The following is an 18,284-nucleotide window of genomic DNA, read 5'->3' as shown; positions in this document are numbered from 1 at the left end:
TGCTGTCACTCTGTTTACAGTGTTAACTAAATTCCTTCTATGTTTCTCTCTCCGTTTCCTCCTCATATGATGGCCTTTGACTCAGTTATGCAACGTGTGGTTTTTCATCAGCATTACTTTTAATCATTATCTTCCCATTGGCTTAAAATAACAATGGATTATTGCAACAGCTTTGCTTGGAAAGCTGATATGACTTGTGGAGAAATCTGTGATTTTCACTGTAAGATTTCTGATAAAACTTACCCTTTTGAAAAATAAGTGTGCTTAATTTTAGTGTACTTCAAATCTTAAAAGCATTCTTTATAAAACTGTCCTTGCAGCTCATAGATGAAATAAAATGGCACTTGCGCACACTTACAGAGAGTAAAATTAAAAGTTTTAAAACATTATTTTAATTATCTTTTGTCATGCTTTATTTTGATATGTTGACTAACATACTAAAGCACATGTAAAGTAATTGATCATAATTTTAACTGTTTATTTTAAAATTTATCAATTATAAGTATACCAAATTGAGACCATTACAAATGGGTAATTTCAAATATATTTGTATATTACAAATAAAAATTCAGTAGAAATGAAGAGTAAGTATATTTTCATTTCAGCAGTGCATTTTTCATGAAATTACAATTATTAAGATTAAGTCCTGCTAAAATGGGTCAAAAATTGCATTTCATATTAATTTATAATATAATATGTTTTAATTTATTTGCAATGAACACAATCACAATTATTTAAATTACAATCAGTTTGCACAAGTATATTCTTATTTCTGTATTAAATACTTTTAAAAGCTCAGTTTTTTAAATTGAGTTTACTGAAACAAAATGAAGATTTTATTTTTTCTTGGACAATTTGTGCACACAAAAGATGGAATATGACAGGATTAAATCCATGTTTATTAGCATTGGTGAGTCAGCAGGATACAGGACTGCAGAATGATTACTCATGGCTTATAGTGGCGCAAAGTGATCCTGGTTTCCCATCAAGTCACTACACACAGACACACTGCTCATGGATTTAAGCATGCCCCTTTCACATTCACACTAATTACAGATATAGATATGCTCAGAGAATTAGTGACGAAACTCAACAAAACTACACAATGATCACAAATGCAACAACACTAGCAAATATCGTAACTGCTCTCAAATACATGAAGAGGAAGTGTTTGTCCACCAACAAGGACTTTCGATTGAATTAAGAGCTTGTGTGAGAAAGATGCATTGGCAGCTTAAATAACTCAGTAATCAGTCTCTATACAGATCACATTGATTTCTCAGTACTGGATACAAAACCAAGCACGCAAACACACACCCGTGCTTCAAAACTGGTGAAGCGTGGCAAGAACTCCCTCAAAGCTTGGGTCACGTGACACATCCAGTTAGCGAGAGAACCAAACAAAAAGCCAACAAGTTCTCAATCATTACAACAGATGACTGGAGAATCAATTTCTCTGCCATACCAACTTGAGTTCAGTCCCTTATAAAAGTTCATATCCTAACTAAACCTGCTCTTGCTCTGAGATTGATGGTACGTTCTGATCCAAGCATGAAATATACAACACTGAGAAAGACCCCAGTTAAAAGCCAGTGTTCATGGCACATAGAATCATTTTAACTCTCATTTGTCTCACAATGTACAAAAATAAAACTATAATTACAGTGTAAGTGGACTGAATTCATATTATGCATATTCTGAGTCACTTTTGAATGCTGCACTGTATTAAAACTCACATGAGCGTTAATATTCACTTTCAAATCACAAAATGCCAATATCTCTGACGTGTCTATGAATAAAGAACTAAAAATCTGTGCAGAGATTATTGCATTGCATGTAAAGAAGGACAGAAATTATCCTTCACTGAATATAAACCGTGTGTTTTACTAAATGTCCGAGACAGATTATGTGTATATGACTCTGTTTGCACAGTGAAGTACAATATTAAATCACATTAATATCTGAAATGGCTTCATCAAAAAAGAAAAAAAAATCAGTGGACAGTAATATTGTGTATAAGGTAAAGCTAAGGGTGAAAGACAGCACACAGGTTCATATAAATATAACCTGAGCAAGAGTCTGGGGTTAAATACTTCAGCCTCATTATTAACTGCATATGGAATAAGTGCATGTTTTTTGTTTATTAATGAGAAGGATAAAATACTCCTTTAACTATGTCTGTTTTATTTGAACTTTTGAGTTTGTTTCTGATTTAAACATGCAGAAATGGAGCTGGTAGATCTTTTGAGCAAAGAGTAAAACTCAATGTCCATCAAGGAGTGCTCAGCTGTCATACTGTAGGATTATGCAATTGAAGACTGGAATTCACTACATGACTTTTGTTACAGATTTTTGCCCTAATGTACAGTCTGGAGGAGTCAGTTCTAGTTGCTGAAAGTCAGATCCAGTCTGCAGATTTTGGGCAGTTGGAGTTGACAGATTTCACAGAAAATGGCATTTTAGCTTAGCCTGTGATTCCACCCGATCAGAGGATATTAATATCTTGAGCCGATTTTAGAACACATATTGCTTTTATTTGTCACACATCTCCAAGAAACAATACGTTTGTTGTGTTCGGAGCAACTTTAAAGCCATTTGTAGTTTGTGACCCTCAGTCATTTAGTGTTTGATGCCCAGTTTTTCCTCTGTAATGGCAAGTGTACGATGCCTAGTGTTTTTTTTTTTAATCTGTTCAGATTTGAAAAGTTGTGTGGTGCATTCCAGTCTCGAGAGGAATATTAATCACCATTTAAAAAGAAATACTGTTTGCTTCCACCTGTGACATGGCTATATATATCATGCAGCTGAAATAGTGCTCAGTGTTAGCCTCATCTGGGATATGACTTTAAAACATTTCCACACAAAATGGGATATGGTTAAGAATATCTAGTCTAAAACATTTGCAGCAAGGACTTACTTTGGGTATGTTACTCCATCTATTAAAAAAGGCAAAACTAGTTCATCACAGAATACCACTTATTTTGTCAAAGGTTGTTCCAGTCTTCTTATATTTGCACCGTGACAATGCAAAGACTAACCTGTCAACAATTTCCACAAATATAACCAGCAGATTGCCTGTGGCTGTGCATTTGTTGGTGTAGTCCAGTTTTTTTGTTTGCATTTTGAAGGAAAGCAATAAGGAGTTATATAGAAGGATTAACAACAGGTCAAGCGGATCACAGGCTCTCACATCCTCTGGGTGAAGTTTTCAGGAAAGACTCCTTTTTTCCCAAGAACTTTATGCTGAATCCAGTCAGACTCTCTGACTCCCATTAACCACCCTTCATCCTGTAAGCACAGAAACGCAGTTAGGTGATCCTAACACCAAGATCTCTTAGGTAAGAACTGGTCAAAACAAACGACTATACTAACCTGGTCATCTGGGCTTTCATAGCTCAATACCAGCACCACATCTCCGGACTTCAACTCCAACTCATCGGAGTCATTGGCATTGTAGTCGTGCATTGCTTTCACCTATATTCACACAAATGCATGCCTCACTTCTTCTGCTTCAAATTCTGATTAAGAGACCAATGTTAGTTAAACTGAAACATAATTTTACACTCACTTTGAACAGGAAGGATTCTGGCATCTCTACACTCTCTGTGCTCTCAGTGGTCGCCTGTGCAGTCTGGATTAAACAATACAATATAACAGACATAAACTTTCAACTTTTCAATGTATTATATGAATAATTAGCATCAAAACAGGAAAGGTGCTCCACTAAGTGCCTGACAAGCTAATGCGACTCAAGTGTTTAGGACTGGTGTCTGATGAGGGAGTCTGCAGCTGCTCCTTCAGTCCACCAGAGGAAGTCCTAACTCACTTATTAGCATACACTACCATTCAATTATTTTACGTTTTTCAAACAAGGCTCACCAAGGCTGCATTTACTTGATAAAAAAAAAAAAAAAAACTGTAAAAAAAAAATATATATATAATAATAATAATAAAAAAAGCTATATTGTGAAATATTGCAATTTAAAATAACTGTTTTTTTTTTTTTTGTATAAATGCCTTTTTTTCTGTGATGACAAAGATGATTTGTTTAGCTCCAGTCTTCAGTGTCACATGATCCTTCAGAAATCAGTCTAATATGCTGATTTGCTGCTCAAGAAACATTTCTTATTATTATCAATGTTGACAACAGTTGTGCTGCTTATTTTTTGGTGGAAATCGAGATTATTTTTTAAATAGAAATCATTTGTAAAATTATTAATGTCTTAACTGTCACTTTTGATCAGTTTAATGCATCCTTCCTGAACAAAAATTTATTTATTTCTTAAAAAATTATAAAATAAAATATTTTTGAATGGTAGTGTCTGTTGATGCAAGGTTTGCGTCACCAATAGTCTTCATTGTTTGTTCCTTAGGCTGTTGCCTTGGGGTTTTTGGATCATATGCGATGCCTTATTTTATTAACTTACTCATCACTTACTTCATTTACGGTTTCAGCTACTGCTTCTTCTGTAACAGCTACCTTTTCTGTGGCCTGCAAAAGGGAAAGACCAGGAGATAAAGAAGGAGAGACCAATACAGATCGAGGAATAAGAGGTAGAAATACCAAGAGAGAGCCAAGAATGGAAAGAGAGAACAAAAAGATGCATATTACACAGCTATCCTCATAACATAGCAAGCCCAGCTTTAGCTGTTACTACTACAACCCGAATTCCGGAAATGTTGGGACGTTTTTTTTTTTTTTGAATAAAATGAAAACTAAAAGACTTTCAAATCACATGAGCCAATATTTTTTTCACAATAGAACAGAGAGAACATAAATGTTTAAACTGAGAAATTGTACACTTTTATCCACTAAATGAGCTCATTTCAAAATTGATGCCTACTAAAAGTTGGCACAGAGACAACAAAGGGTTGAAAATTTTGAAAAGATTCAGCTGGGAGAATATCTAGCAACTAATTAAGCTAATTGACATCAGGTCTGTAACATGATTAGCTATAAAAGGGATGTCTTAGTGAGGCAGAGTCTCTCAGAAGATGGGCAGAGGCTCTCCAATCTGTAAAAGAGTGCATAAAAAAATTGTGGAATACTTTAAAAACAACGTTCCTCAACTTCAGATTGCAAAGGCTTTGCAAATCTCATCATCTACAGTGCATAACATCATCAAAAAATTCAGAGAAACTGGAGAAATCTCTGTGTGTAAGGGGCAAGGACGAAGACCTTTGTTGGATACCCGTGGTCTTCGGGCCCTCAGACAACACTGCATCACTGATCGGCCTGATTCTGTCACATTACTAAATGGGCCCAGGAATACTTCCAGAAACCACTGTCGGTAAACACAATCCGCCATGCCATCTGCAGATGCCAACTAAAGCTCTATCATGCAAAAAGGAAGCCATATGTGAACATGGTCTAGAAGCGCCGCCGTGTCCTGTGGGCCAAGGCTCATTTAAAATGGACTGTTTCAAAGTGGAAAAGTGTTTTATGGTCAGACGAGTCCAAATTTGTCATTCTTGTTGTAAATCACGGACGCCGTGTCCTCCGGGCTAAAGAGGAGGGAGACCTTCCAGCGTGTCATCAGCTTTCAGTTCAAAAGCCGGCATCTCTGATGGTATGGGGGTACATAAGCGCATACGGAAACCGATATCAGGCAAGAATGGGACCAAATTCCAACACCAAAACTCCAGAAACTCATAACCTCGATGCCCAGAAGTCTTCAAACTTTTTTGAAAAGAAGAGGAGATGCTACACCATAGTAAACATGCCCCCGTCCCAACTATTTTGAGACCTGTAGCAGGCATCACATTTGAAATGAGCTCATTTTGTGCATAACATTAAATTTTTCAGTTTAAACATTTATGTTATCTATGTTCTATTGTGAATAAAATATTGGCTCATGTGATTTGAAGGTCTTTTAGTTTTCATTTTATTCAAATTTAAAAAAAACATCCCAACATTTCCGGAATTCGGGTTGTACTACTACTACTGCTACTACCACTGCTACCAGCATTCTCCCAATTGCCATGCTAAGCAACTTTTCGCTCCCATCCAGAGGTTCCTACGGGAGCGCGACCTCAATATAGCACAGCTCAGCTCCTGTCAGCTTGCTCTATGAGATTTGTACCTGAGCCCCATCATCGTCCCACCCCTGGGCCTGCTGGGTAGAATCATTTTCATTCCCCTGCACAGGCTGAGAGCCATCATCATCCCAGGTGGGGTGTGCGGCCGGAGCACACACAGGTTGGCTACCATCATCATCCCAGGTAGCCTGGGTACCATCGCCCCAGCCAGAAGGCACAGGCTGGGTACCATCATCGTCCCATGTCTGGGGCACCTCAGCTTCCTTCTCTGTTCGCTACATGTGGCAGGTAGGAGGGTGGGTATGGCGGTGAGGAAATGGTGGGGAAGGGCACATGTGGGAGCCGGGGTAAAGCATGAGCAGGGATCATTCAGAGTGGAGAAAGAATGAGGACCCAGAGAGAGTGTAAAACACAGATGAGCATTTCTGCAGCTGAACACACAATACTGGAGGTCATATAGCCTCTGTGGAATGACGTGGGACGTGCAACATTAATATCGTGAACAGTTACTAAAGCGGGACAGACAGACATTTACAATCGTTATGCTGGAAAGCTTTGCAGTGAAAGAAAATTTAATGGAATAGCTTTTTTGCAACTGTTTGACAAGGGCAGAATGATTTCCCTAACCATTACCTAAATTGAATATTATTAGCTAAATCCTTAAAAATAGTGAAGGAATTTGTTGGAATTAAAAGGAAAGGTTATGTATGCCGATATACAATATAACTATGAGTAAACATAAAAGCACACCCACCTCCCATGAATCCCAAGTCTGTCAAAATGCACAAAAACAAAGCAAAATTAATGACTGGACAAAAATTATTAAGAGGCATTTACACTGATGTTCCATTGCATGAATATACTTTGAATATGTTATAATAATGCATAAAATAAAAATACTAAAAGTGTTGTAGTTTTCGAGTCTAAACAAGACCAGACTCAAGTCCAAATGCCTGACCATATTCTCAGGAGCATTTAATGAGCTGGTCTTGACAAGACATATAAAATATGGTCTTGGACTCAGACTTGAGTCTGGCCTTGCCTGGACCTGCGTACTACAACACTGCTATAAGCTAAATTGAATGAGAGTTTAATAAAAACTTGACTTAGTTGTTCTAATTCGGACAGACCTGTGCGGCTGGTGTGGTGGCAGCCTGAAGTGAGTCCAGATCCATATCCAGAAGATTAGCAGTGGCTGGAGCATCATACTGACAAAAAGAAGAAAAGTCCTGTGAAATTTTGCAGGAAAAAAAGCTCCATTGTCACTTTCAAACCGAGAATGTTTCTGTTGGTTAATAAGCAGGAAATTTGTTTTACTGACTTAAACCTGTTGCAAAATTTGATTGGGCGAATCTTTGTGAAATTCCAGATTACGTGGATTCCTATTGAAATGACCCATGAAAATTTGCAGATCAACGGTAAATGTGACCATACCTTAATTCTCACAGTTGTTTACAACAGTTTCACACTAGCATATTGAAAGAGTACCAATTTTCTAAGTACTGCTTAAAATATTATTCATGATTACTGATGTAATGTAAAACATGTATCTATAAGAGCATAATGTATAGCTATCACACAAAACATTTTAGGGTTGGTTGTCATTCAGAATTGAATTATGAATGCCTTTCAAATTTTGAAAAGAAGAATTGTAATTTGAATTTAAGGAAGTATATTATAGAAATGTATATTTTATGTGACGTGTTATTTTTATTTTCAGTATTAATTACTACCTGTGTTAATTATTACAACATTTCTATTCCATCCATAGAGAAGTATTTCATTTGAACATATTTCATTCATATTCAACAAATTAACTTCCAATTTGACAATTTACCCCAAAGTCTTCCAAGTGGAGCCAAACAACAAGCAAGCTTAGAAGATAGAAACTTTTAAAAGAACACCTGATAAGTGACCTGCTGTTGCCATGTTCTTCATACAACATGTATTGCATTTTAATTCAGTAACCCCCGTCATTAAAACTTTTCAAACTGCATATTTTAGCCAATGCTGGTGTCTTTACAAGTAACATCATTAGCCTGAAGCTGAGGATTAGAGGAGAAGAAAGTACTGCTGACCTGTGTTGGCGAAGTGACACTGATGTTTGGAGTGGCAGCCTCACCAAACAGATTGATAATGTTCTCCTGCTTCATATCCATCGATGGAGTAACTTTAGGAGGTGGAGGAACCATAGGCCTTAGCTAGAAACACAACAATATGAAATAGGGTTTCATATTTCATAGACAAATCACTGTAATACTGGTAAATCACACCAATTATTAATTTTTGGGTGCTGATTCCAAAAATAGTGCTGTTTTGCTCAAGCACATCATTTTACATTATTTTATGTTTGCTGATGCAACTCCTTTGCCAAATGTAAGTTAAATTATTTGAATGCTTCTTTTTTAATGACATTAACACCAAAACTAATGACATTTGACTGCTTTTGTTATTTTTATATTTATTATTATATACATATATATACACACATATACGTTATATACATACATTTCAGATTTTTCTAAAGATGCAGGGCTGTATTGTACATGGCAAGTACAATGCCGGGGTGATTTCTAAATGCATACCTTGGACGGTGATTTGGGAATGGCTGGTGGTACTCCTGGGCTCAACGTGTGATTGGCATCTTGTGTTCTGTCACTGCAGCATAAAGTACAAATAATGAAATCATGGCTATGATGAGCCCCTATGTGTCATGCTTTGATTAGGCTCAATACAAGCACCAAAGCTTCACACTGCCAGCTCTAGTCTTAGATGGCCAGTGTGACCAAAAGCCTATCTGGGAGACTTCCAAGCCAGAACTCACATACTGTAACTACACTTAGGATAATACCAAACTTAACAGGTATTCATGCAGACGCAGTTGCTTTCTGTGCAAAATCATTCTGCTCATGCAGTGAACTCTGAGAAGGCATCATCTAAAACACACAATTTCAGAATGCAAATTGCTGAAAATGATTACTGTATAGCACCTACAGTCTCAGGACTGCAGACGGACTGCACAAGACAAACCCATGTCTAGGTAGGCAGCACTTGAGGGCACGCAAAAAGCTTTAGTACGGAATGCAGAGACCCACACACACACACACTCAGTCACACAGCACTGTAGGGCTACTGCCGTTACCTCTTCTGGGCTGTTGATGTCCTCACCCCTTGGCTACCTGTGTTTCTGTGAGAGTGGTGTTTTTGGTTTGTTCATTTATTTAATTGAATAAACTGTATAGAGTGTAATTGTAACAATACTAATTATTGCCATATGCACAATTTACACACCATTTTGAGGCAAAATGGATAAAAATGAGCCAGCATGGTTAAAATGTGTTAAAATGCTTATAACTTTATGTATGCATGCTGCATAAACATTTGACTAACCTGGACACATCTTGATTTTCTAATTTCTCCAGCGTATCATTCAGATTCTGATTAATCTGTAAGAAAAAATATTATATGGAAAATCAACATATTTTTAAATGTAGAAGTTTTTCCTTCATATTTAACTGTCAATATTATATGAATAATATTTATATTCATTATCAATAATATATATATATGTATATATACTACCGCTCAAAAGCTTGGGATCAGTACGATTTTAAATGTTTTTAAGGGAGTCTCTTCTGCTCATCAAGGCTGTATTTATTCAATCAAAAATACAGAAAAAAACAGTAATATTTTGAAATCTTATTGCAATTTCTAATATTGGTTTCCTATCTTAATATACTTTAAAATATAATTTATTCCTGTGATGCAGCGCTGAATTTTCAGCATCATTACTCCAGTCTTCAGTGTCACATGATCCTTCAGAAATCATTCTAATATGCTGATTTATTATGAGTGTTGAAAGTGTTGTGCTGCTTAATATTGTTTTGTCGGAACATGTGATACTTTCTTCTTTGATTCTTTGATAAATACAAAGTTAAAAAGTATTTGTTCAAAATAAAAATCTTTTCCAACAATATAAGTCTACTATGACTTTTTATTCATTTAACACATCCCTCCTGAATAAAAGTATTAATTTCTTTTTTTTTTTAAAGAAAGAAAAAATGTACTGACCCCAAACTTTTCAATAGCATTGTATATTGTAACACAAAATTTCTTTTTTAAATAAATGCTGTTCTTTTTAACTTTTTATTAATCAGAGAATCCTAAATAAAAAATATCACAGGTCCCAAAAAAAAAAAAAAAATGAAGCAGCACAACGGTTTCCAACATTGATTATAAGTCAGTATATTAGAATGATTTCTGAGGGATCATGTGACACTGAAGACTGGAGTAATGATGCTGAAAATTCAGCGCTGCATCACAGAAATAAATTATATTTTAAAGCATATTAAAATAAGAAACTTTTTTTCTGTATTTTTGATCAAATAGATACAGCCTTGATGAGCAGAACAACATTAAAAATCATTAAAAATCAACAAAAAACATTAAAAATCTTACTGATCCCAAACTTTTGAGCAGCAGTGTAAGCATCTATATCTATCTATATATAGGTATATATATCTACCTATATATATATACACACACACATTTATTTATTTTTTATACACAAACACACACTACTCATTCACCAGAATATTTACTTGTAATTAAATTACACTTATATACAAAACATAATCATATTGTTCTGTCAGTTGATGGTGTTGAGCTGGAGTCCTTACTTTTCCCATTTCTCTGTGAAACTTCTCCTCCAGACCAGCCACACTCTGGAATGTATTCACATAAAAGCCAACACGACTGGAAGAGAGCAAACACAATCTTAGCCCTCTAGATGACAACAGACCTCAGTCTAAGATGGTACTCCCATGGACCATTTATGACCCAACTAGTGCATATTGCACACAAAAATGGCAAGAGTCAATCAGATTGTCAGGCTTCTACATAATTTCCGTGATTTACGGTGTCCAGACACTGCATTTGACAAAGTGGCAAATAAAGATGCTCATGAATGCTCATGCACTGAATCTGTGAAATATGTTCAGAATTTTGCTTGAGGTACTTGCTCTTAGCAATTAAAATGCATACTTATTTTTTTATACATTTTCCACTGTCTTTGATGTTATCTGTAAAACAGAAACTGCTGTGCAATAATATGATTGTATTACTGCATTGTTAAAAACCATTATATTATTATGGTTCATTTTACATTTATCCACCCATAAATTTATCATAAAGAAAATGAACTATTACATGATGTTTTAGATGATGATCAGATCATTTTTAGCCAGAATTAGCTGGATTGTGGACCATAAATGCCTGTAGTCAAACGTCTTTGAGACTAAACACAAAGAAGATCTGTGAAAACAAGACAGTAAATAAATCCAGACCTGTTCCACAGAGATGGCAGTTCCTCCTGCAAATCTATATTAATCTCCTCAAACACTTTTTGTGCCCTGTCCAGCTCTTCCTCTGCCTATAAACATAAAAAATTACATCATCATATGACATGGAGTTCAATCATCTTACTCACCCACAAGACTTTAGCCGTCAAAAACAAATTTACCTCAACACAGCTAATCAAACATGATGAACTGCTTCACCTGCCATATCTGATTCGTCATTTATTTGGCCCAAAAATGTAATGTAATAACAAGATGCTTGTGTTGGCCGATATTGACCTCCTGTCTGAGCAAAATGATCAAGATGATGGCTAGTATCTCTGAATAGCTCTGAATGTAGTAAAATTAAAGGAAGTTCATTTGAAGAATGTTGTAACCAGACAGTTGACGGCAGCCATTGACTTCCATGGTACTTGTTTTCTTATGGAAGTCAATGGCTGCCGTCAACTGTTTGGTTACCAACATTCTTCAAAATATCTTCTTTTGTGTTCACCAGAAGAGAGAAACTCATACAGGTTTGTAACAACCTGAGAGTGAGAAAATGACAGTATTTTAATTTTTAATTTTCTTTGAACTATCCCTTTAAGTTATAGTGTTTCACCTGACTCCTGGAGAGGCTGGTTTGAGCCACGTTATGGGCAGACAGGATCCCCTGAGCCCAGCCTGGGGCGGCCCTCTCCAGCAGGGAAGCTGGCTACATAGAGAATAGAAAAACAACATATGAAAAATAAATCTTACTCCATATGCACTGAATGTAGAAACATTAAAACACAACATGACTACAAGAAACTAAACGGCATGGCAAAAATCTTGTAAAAAACTAAGGGCTCTACCTTGGTGATCTTGATCCCCTCCTTTTTCTTGCCTTTGTTTACCGCAGCATAGTTGTGTCGTGCACTGTCAAAGTCCACCAGCTTCCTGTCACGCTTTGCAATACGGGACTGAAAAGAATCATACAGATATTAAACAGAAAATCACAGCATGATATGCTAAACTACAGCATTGTCATGGAATCTTAGTACTTTAATGTCAGGAAACTGGCCCAGGTAAGTGTCCATGGATATAAGCGCATGATCCACAAGTTTCTGATGGAAGTCTATCCAAAGCAGGTCTGAATCCTGTTACACACACACAACAATAGACACAAAAGATCAGGATGGTGGAAGACCATCTTAAATACACACCCACACACATTCACAGAGACACGTGCTGTACCTATAGGAACAATTACAGAGCAGCTGGATCCTTAGTGTTGTAAAACTATTTAGGCTAATTCTAGTGTCACTACTTGTGTGGTTAAATAATATTTTTTTGCAGTTACTAAACAGCATTTACACGTTTATAAGCTAGCTATGAAAATAAACAGCTAATTAATAACCAAAACCCCTTGAATTACCTCCCATCTGTTTCCTCACTCCTAATATTCCTTTCAAAGAAAGCAGAAATCAAGTAAAAATGATGCACATGTAGAACGGCTACACATACACTACTGTTCAAAAGTTTGAGGTCAGTAAGATTAAAAAAAGAAAAAGGAAATTCAGACTTTTATTCAGCAAGGACACATTAAATTGATCAAAAGGGAGTAAAGAAACCTGAAAGAAAATGTATCACTATTTCCACAAAAATATTAAGCTGCAAAATTCTGATCATGTGAGTAATGGCTGCTAAAATTCAACTATGCCTGCACAGAAATAAATTGTATTTTAGACTATATATTTAATGAGAAAATACTTAGTTTTTTAAAAATAGTAATGAACAGTAGTGTAATGTGTAATAAAAACATGGTGAAATGACAGATGGGTGTGAATTAAAAACAATAAAATGGAGAGAAGAAAAGCTGTAGGGGGTACGTTGTGCCACATTTTATATCATCTTTACATAAAAAACCATGAAAGTGCAATTTTCTGTCCTGTGTTGAAATGATTTCCGTTGTAAAGACACAAGATAGTCATAAGGCAAAGATTTGCTACTTGTCAGCTGCAAAAGTGCAAAAGAATAAATACTATACATTTTAGATGCATAAAAGGGAGAAAAATCTGATTTAAAAAAGCAAAAAGAACATGCATTTTTATTTCCAAAGATTTTTGTCTGAATGTATACTTTATACATTTAGGCAGAACAACATATTTTCTCATATGGACTAAAAAAATATATATTAATGGGACAAAAGGGGGCTGTATGAGTCTAAAACACATTTTACTGACAATGATTTAAGTATAAAACAATAACCTCAAAAAGTGAGTCCACGTCCTTTCTGCCATACCAGTCAGACTCATACATGTCATCCAGGCACTCGTACAGATGTTTAGAAGACTCATGCATGGCTGGGGGAAACCATGAAAAAGGGATCAGCAAGGCTAAGAAAACCACATACTTGATTCATGTTGCATTTAGGTGTATAAATTTGTAATTGATAATCTCACCTTTCACAGCAGTCAAATAGGCCCGCAGGTCTTTCTGCAGTTTGGTACCTTCAATCTATGTGAGCACATGACACAAAAATCAAACAGAGAGTCACAGACAGAGAGGATGAAACCAGAATAGATCCCCAATGCTTACACTGCTTCAGACAAACATTTGAGAAACATATGAGTTAGAAAAACCCTCACCAGCTGTTTGTTGAAGTTGATCACACCTTCTTCAAAAGCCAGATCTTTAGTCTCATCTGCCTTGCCAAGCTTTTGGAGAACCTGAGAGAAGATGATTGCATTTCTGACCACATTGTTCATATTTAAAAAAAAAAATTATAATAATTGATTGTGGCTTGTTACATTTCGGTAGTTGTGTACAGCATGTTATTAAAATATTAAATTAAGAAGAAAGTGAAATTATTATTATTATTATTATTATTTTTATGTGCAATGACAACCCAGAACTTCTATATGGAGGGAGCTTCTTTGCTTTGATGAGAAATACATAGGTTAAACCTGGATATCTAAGGCCTATTATCCTGTAAACGTGCATCTACAACATAAACGTCTATTGCTCTTTAGAAAACAACAGCAGAAGATTCAAGTCAAGCTCCTGTAGCTGCACAGATGACCATACTGAAGATCTGAGTGGGACTATATTTATTATAGGCTGCTGTACAAATATCATTGATAAATTGTTAATGGTATATGTACTTGTATCTGCAAAATTTAAATAAAATCTCTCATTTCCATAGCCTTCTTCAGTGACAGCTGGTGTGAAGAACCCAACCATCATTCTAAAGGAAATAATCAAGTCAGAAAAGACCTTGACTTATTTAATCACGCGGGTAACATTTATGTCCACAATTTACTATGAGTCTGATGACGTTGTGAAATATCAGGGTGCAGCAATCAAAAGTGGTGAAGGGCATCAGTGCACGATGCAGCTGCTCGTTTACTGTGGTGAAGTCTGGCTTATTTCCGCGAATCGACTCTTTAGAACAATTCATTCAAAGAACCGGTCAAAAAACGTCATTGCGTCATCACGCATTATTCTGTTCTGCTTGTATACTTTTCGACTTATAAAAATGCCATTCGACTCTAGACATATTCAGTTAACAAAAATCCTCTCGTCTCATTACAAATCGCACGTGCGTGCATGAAAGTGACGGTTCTCGGTTTAATGAATGAGTGAGTCGTTCGGACTTGTTTTGTGAACCGATTCATTAAAAGGATCCGGACAACGCCGCCGCGCTCATCTGTTGGAAGTGTACTGCCAGGTTAATGCAAGCAAAAATGGGTTAATTTAAGCTTAAAGCACATTGAGAACTGATCGTCGTGGTTTTAAAGCAAAAGCACAAATGCAGTGTAACAGGCTTGTTTCCATAGCAGCCCCATTGTAATTAAATAAACAGCGAGCTTGCGTTTTCAAATTTGCATTATCCATAAATGTATCAAAACATGTAGGTGAGGCAAATGCATGCATTTTAGTATTTAATAGCCTCGACTCTGACACAATCCACGTTTTATAGGCTACATCACGCTGAGGACGATACTGACGGCCTTAGATGCTATTGTGATGTAAGGTAAATAACACTGAGATCAGTGTTGAAAGAAATTATGTATTTGATATATATCTGATGATTAAAATGTCTTACCTTTTCCTGAGCCCTGGTAATTTTTTTCTGAACATTGCTTGCTATTTTTCCTGCGGATACCCCTTTCCCCATCGGTAATTCAGCCATTTTTATCTGGATTGTGTTTTTTTGCTAATAACGCGTCAAAAGAGCATTTGTCACAATGTCTAATTCAACAGATTAGTTTTTCCCTCGATGCAGGTGCATTAAATTCTAGGCCTTATAATAACACTCGCCCTGGAACAGAATGAACCTGCACAAGCGCACGCGATACAGATGGTCATTGGCCAATGACAATAGCGCAGTCTTAAAGGGACAGTAAACTATTTTTCATGTCACACAAACGTAACCCATTATTTTAGGCCTGTTGTCGATTTTTCAGTGGTTTTACAGTGAAATGTTTAATAGAAACATATATACTTGAAGCCAGGTCTTTATTGTACAAGAGTTGTTTCTTCCGAAGAACGTATTACTGAAAATGGACTCAAAGCTACTACTTCAAGCTATGTCATAAACAATCATAAAAACTGGACTCAGTAGTCTATTTAAATCAGTAACATTTGCTTTAAATACATTAAAAAGGGAAATAAATGTTTGTGGGTTGTGCATGGGTCAGCCTCATTTGCGGATTGGCATGAACAGAACTCCATAAACTCCAGAGTTTCAGCAGATGGTTCTGATTTATTTGTGGTACACAGCCAGCCTCTTAGTGGTTCGTGGATCAAACTTTCATTGGAGCACCAGAATTAGGCAGTCCAGGGCATCTGATAGTTTGTGGTGAGACCTCAAAGCACAGCCTCTAAGGAAACTGCAAGTGATGCAATTACTATTTCAAAACCAATAGCCATCAGTTGCATGCACAACAATTGAAACAAAAGAAAAATATTAGTGTATTTGTACTGTGACATAAATACAGATTTAGGTGGTATAAGTGAACTCACCTATATGCAAAATAATCACTCAAATAATGCAAACATGCAAATGTGACCTAGAATGATATATATATTTGATTTGTTTGTTTTCTATTAATTTACACATCTGGCTTTTATGTCTCATAGTATATGATATAGTGAGAATATATAGCTCACACTTGAGAAAAAAAAACTTAATAGCCTATATCCAGAAGCCCCAACGAAGCAAAAATATGCAATTTGATGCAGTTATTTATATGGCCGAAAATGTTCATTTATATATATATATATATATCCTGTTGTTTTTGCTAAATATATATGACAGCTAAGGACTGAATAATTCTGTTACAAAGCAACAACAACATTTAAACTAGTAAATACAAAACATTTAAACAAACCAATAGCCGTTTTTGCTGAATTAACATTACTGCTCCTGTTTTGATCCTTCAGCATATACCAACATGAATGAATGATGCATTTATATAGCACTTTTTTTTATTGTGTATTGCCATACACCCAAAGCGCTTTACAATCATGTGGGGGTCTCTCCTTAACCACCACCAGTGTGCAGCATCCACTTGGATGATGCGACGGCAGCCACAGTACAACGGCGCCTGTGCGCTCACCACACACCAGCTACAGGTGGAGAGGAGAGAGTGATAGAGCCAATCAAGTGGATGGGGATTACTAGGAGGCCATGATTGATAAGGGCCAGTGGAGGGAATTTGGCCAGGACACCGGGGTTACACCCCTACTCTTTACGAGAAGTGCCATGGGATTTTTAGTGACCACAGAGAGTCAGGACCTCGGTTTAACGTCTCAACTGAAAGACGGTGCTTTGTACAGTATAGTGTCCCCATCACTATACTGGGGTGTTAGGACCCACACAGACCACAGGGTGAGCACCCCCTGCTGGCCTCACTAACACCTCTTCCAACAGCAACCTAGTTTTCCCAGGAGGTCTCCCATCCAGGTACTGACCAGGCTCAACCCTGCTTAGCTTCAGTGGGCAACCATTCTTGGGCTGCAGGGTGATATGGCTGGTTGTGGTAACATCCACCATAATAACACAAGTGGTAAAGAAAAAGCCACATGGTGAATGAAGTAGCCTATATTTTTGAACATTGGTTCAGTTCAAGTGTTATTGTGTAAAGCATTGCCACCCTTGAACATTTTCTGGTAGTGTATAGAACTACAAGCATCAAAGGCTGTCTGACATGAATCATTTGTGTGTGTGTTTTCAATCATTCATGTGCATTTATTCATGTTTTCCTTTTGTTAATGGCAATTCTTCTCTTTAGAACACATTTACAGTATAAACAATATCAGTGTGTGCCTTAATCTAAATTATGTGTAGGGCCTATATGTGCAAAATCAAGCATGTCATAATGCTATTATATAATGTAAGAAATGTATTCTAACATGCATTGTCTCATTTAACCAATCCCTGCAGCAGTTTCCAAGTATCACCAGCAGAGTGGGCACTTTGCACGTGAAGATCTGTTCATGTGTCTATAATGACGTTTAAAGTGATATTTCCACACTAAACAATTTTGCCCAAAGCTAGTCCAACTTGTTGCAATGTGACACATTATGCTACAAAATAAAGATAGAAATTTACTACTTATCCCTAACAGAACGTGCTGTTGCAAGGAAATATTTTTGTTTTATTAATAGGCCTATAAAACACGGATGTCAGTTTGAATAATTGTGTAGAAATTTTGTGTATTTCCACGTTAATTTGTATGCATAACCCCAACACTCATTTCATTTTAATTAAGAAAAAATAGAAAACGTTTTATTTTAAAGTAAAAAAAAAACTATAAAATTGATTTATTTATTTTTTTTGTAAATGTTTTTTATACAGTATTAATATATGCATATGTATATAACAAAAAAAAAAAACACTACTATGGTAACATGCTAATA

General features: G+C 36.2%; 1 protein-coding gene across 3 annotated transcripts; it reads right to left on the bottom strand.

Annotated features, from left to right (window-relative positions):
• Positions 1-816: 816 nt before the first annotated feature.
• On the bottom strand, positions 817-15,711 carry LOC306876584 (myc box-dependent-interacting protein 1-like). 3 transcript variants are annotated; one of them, XM_079427880.1, is made up of 20 exons: positions 15,466-15,703; positions 14,006-14,086; positions 13,820-13,874; positions 13,626-13,720; positions 12,419-12,514; positions 12,230-12,337; positions 11,998-12,090; positions 11,385-11,470; positions 10,719-10,794; positions 9,430-9,485; positions 9,182-9,226; positions 8,625-8,697; positions 8,118-8,240; positions 7,170-7,247; positions 6,794-6,811; positions 6,084-6,314; positions 4,439-4,492; positions 3,569-3,631; positions 3,373-3,474; positions 817-3,288 (listed from the first exon to the last, which is right to left on the bottom strand). In XM_079427880.1, exons 1-20 carry the CDS (start codon positions 15,550-15,552, stop codon positions 3,187-3,189), a joined length of 1,722 nt encoding a protein of 573 aa, XP_079284006.1. In that variant the 5' UTR covers positions 15,553-15,703; the 3' UTR covers positions 817-3,186. The 3 variants fall into 3 exon arrangements, with proteins under 3 accessions (XP_079284006.1, XP_079284004.1, XP_079284005.1); XM_079427878.1 differs by lacking the exon at positions 6,084-6,314; XM_079427879.1 differs by lacking the exons at positions 6,084-6,314; positions 9,182-9,226 and having other exon boundaries at positions 15,466-15,711.
• Positions 15,712-18,284: the final 2,573 nt, after the last annotated feature.

This window comes from Barbus barbus, assembly GCF_936440315.1.
Source record: "Barbus barbus genome assembly, chromosome: 11".
NCBI classification, from domain to species: domain Eukaryota; kingdom Metazoa; phylum Chordata; class Actinopteri; order Cypriniformes; family Cyprinidae; genus Barbus; species Barbus barbus.
This window is presented reverse-complemented; position numbering and strand designations above follow the sequence as displayed.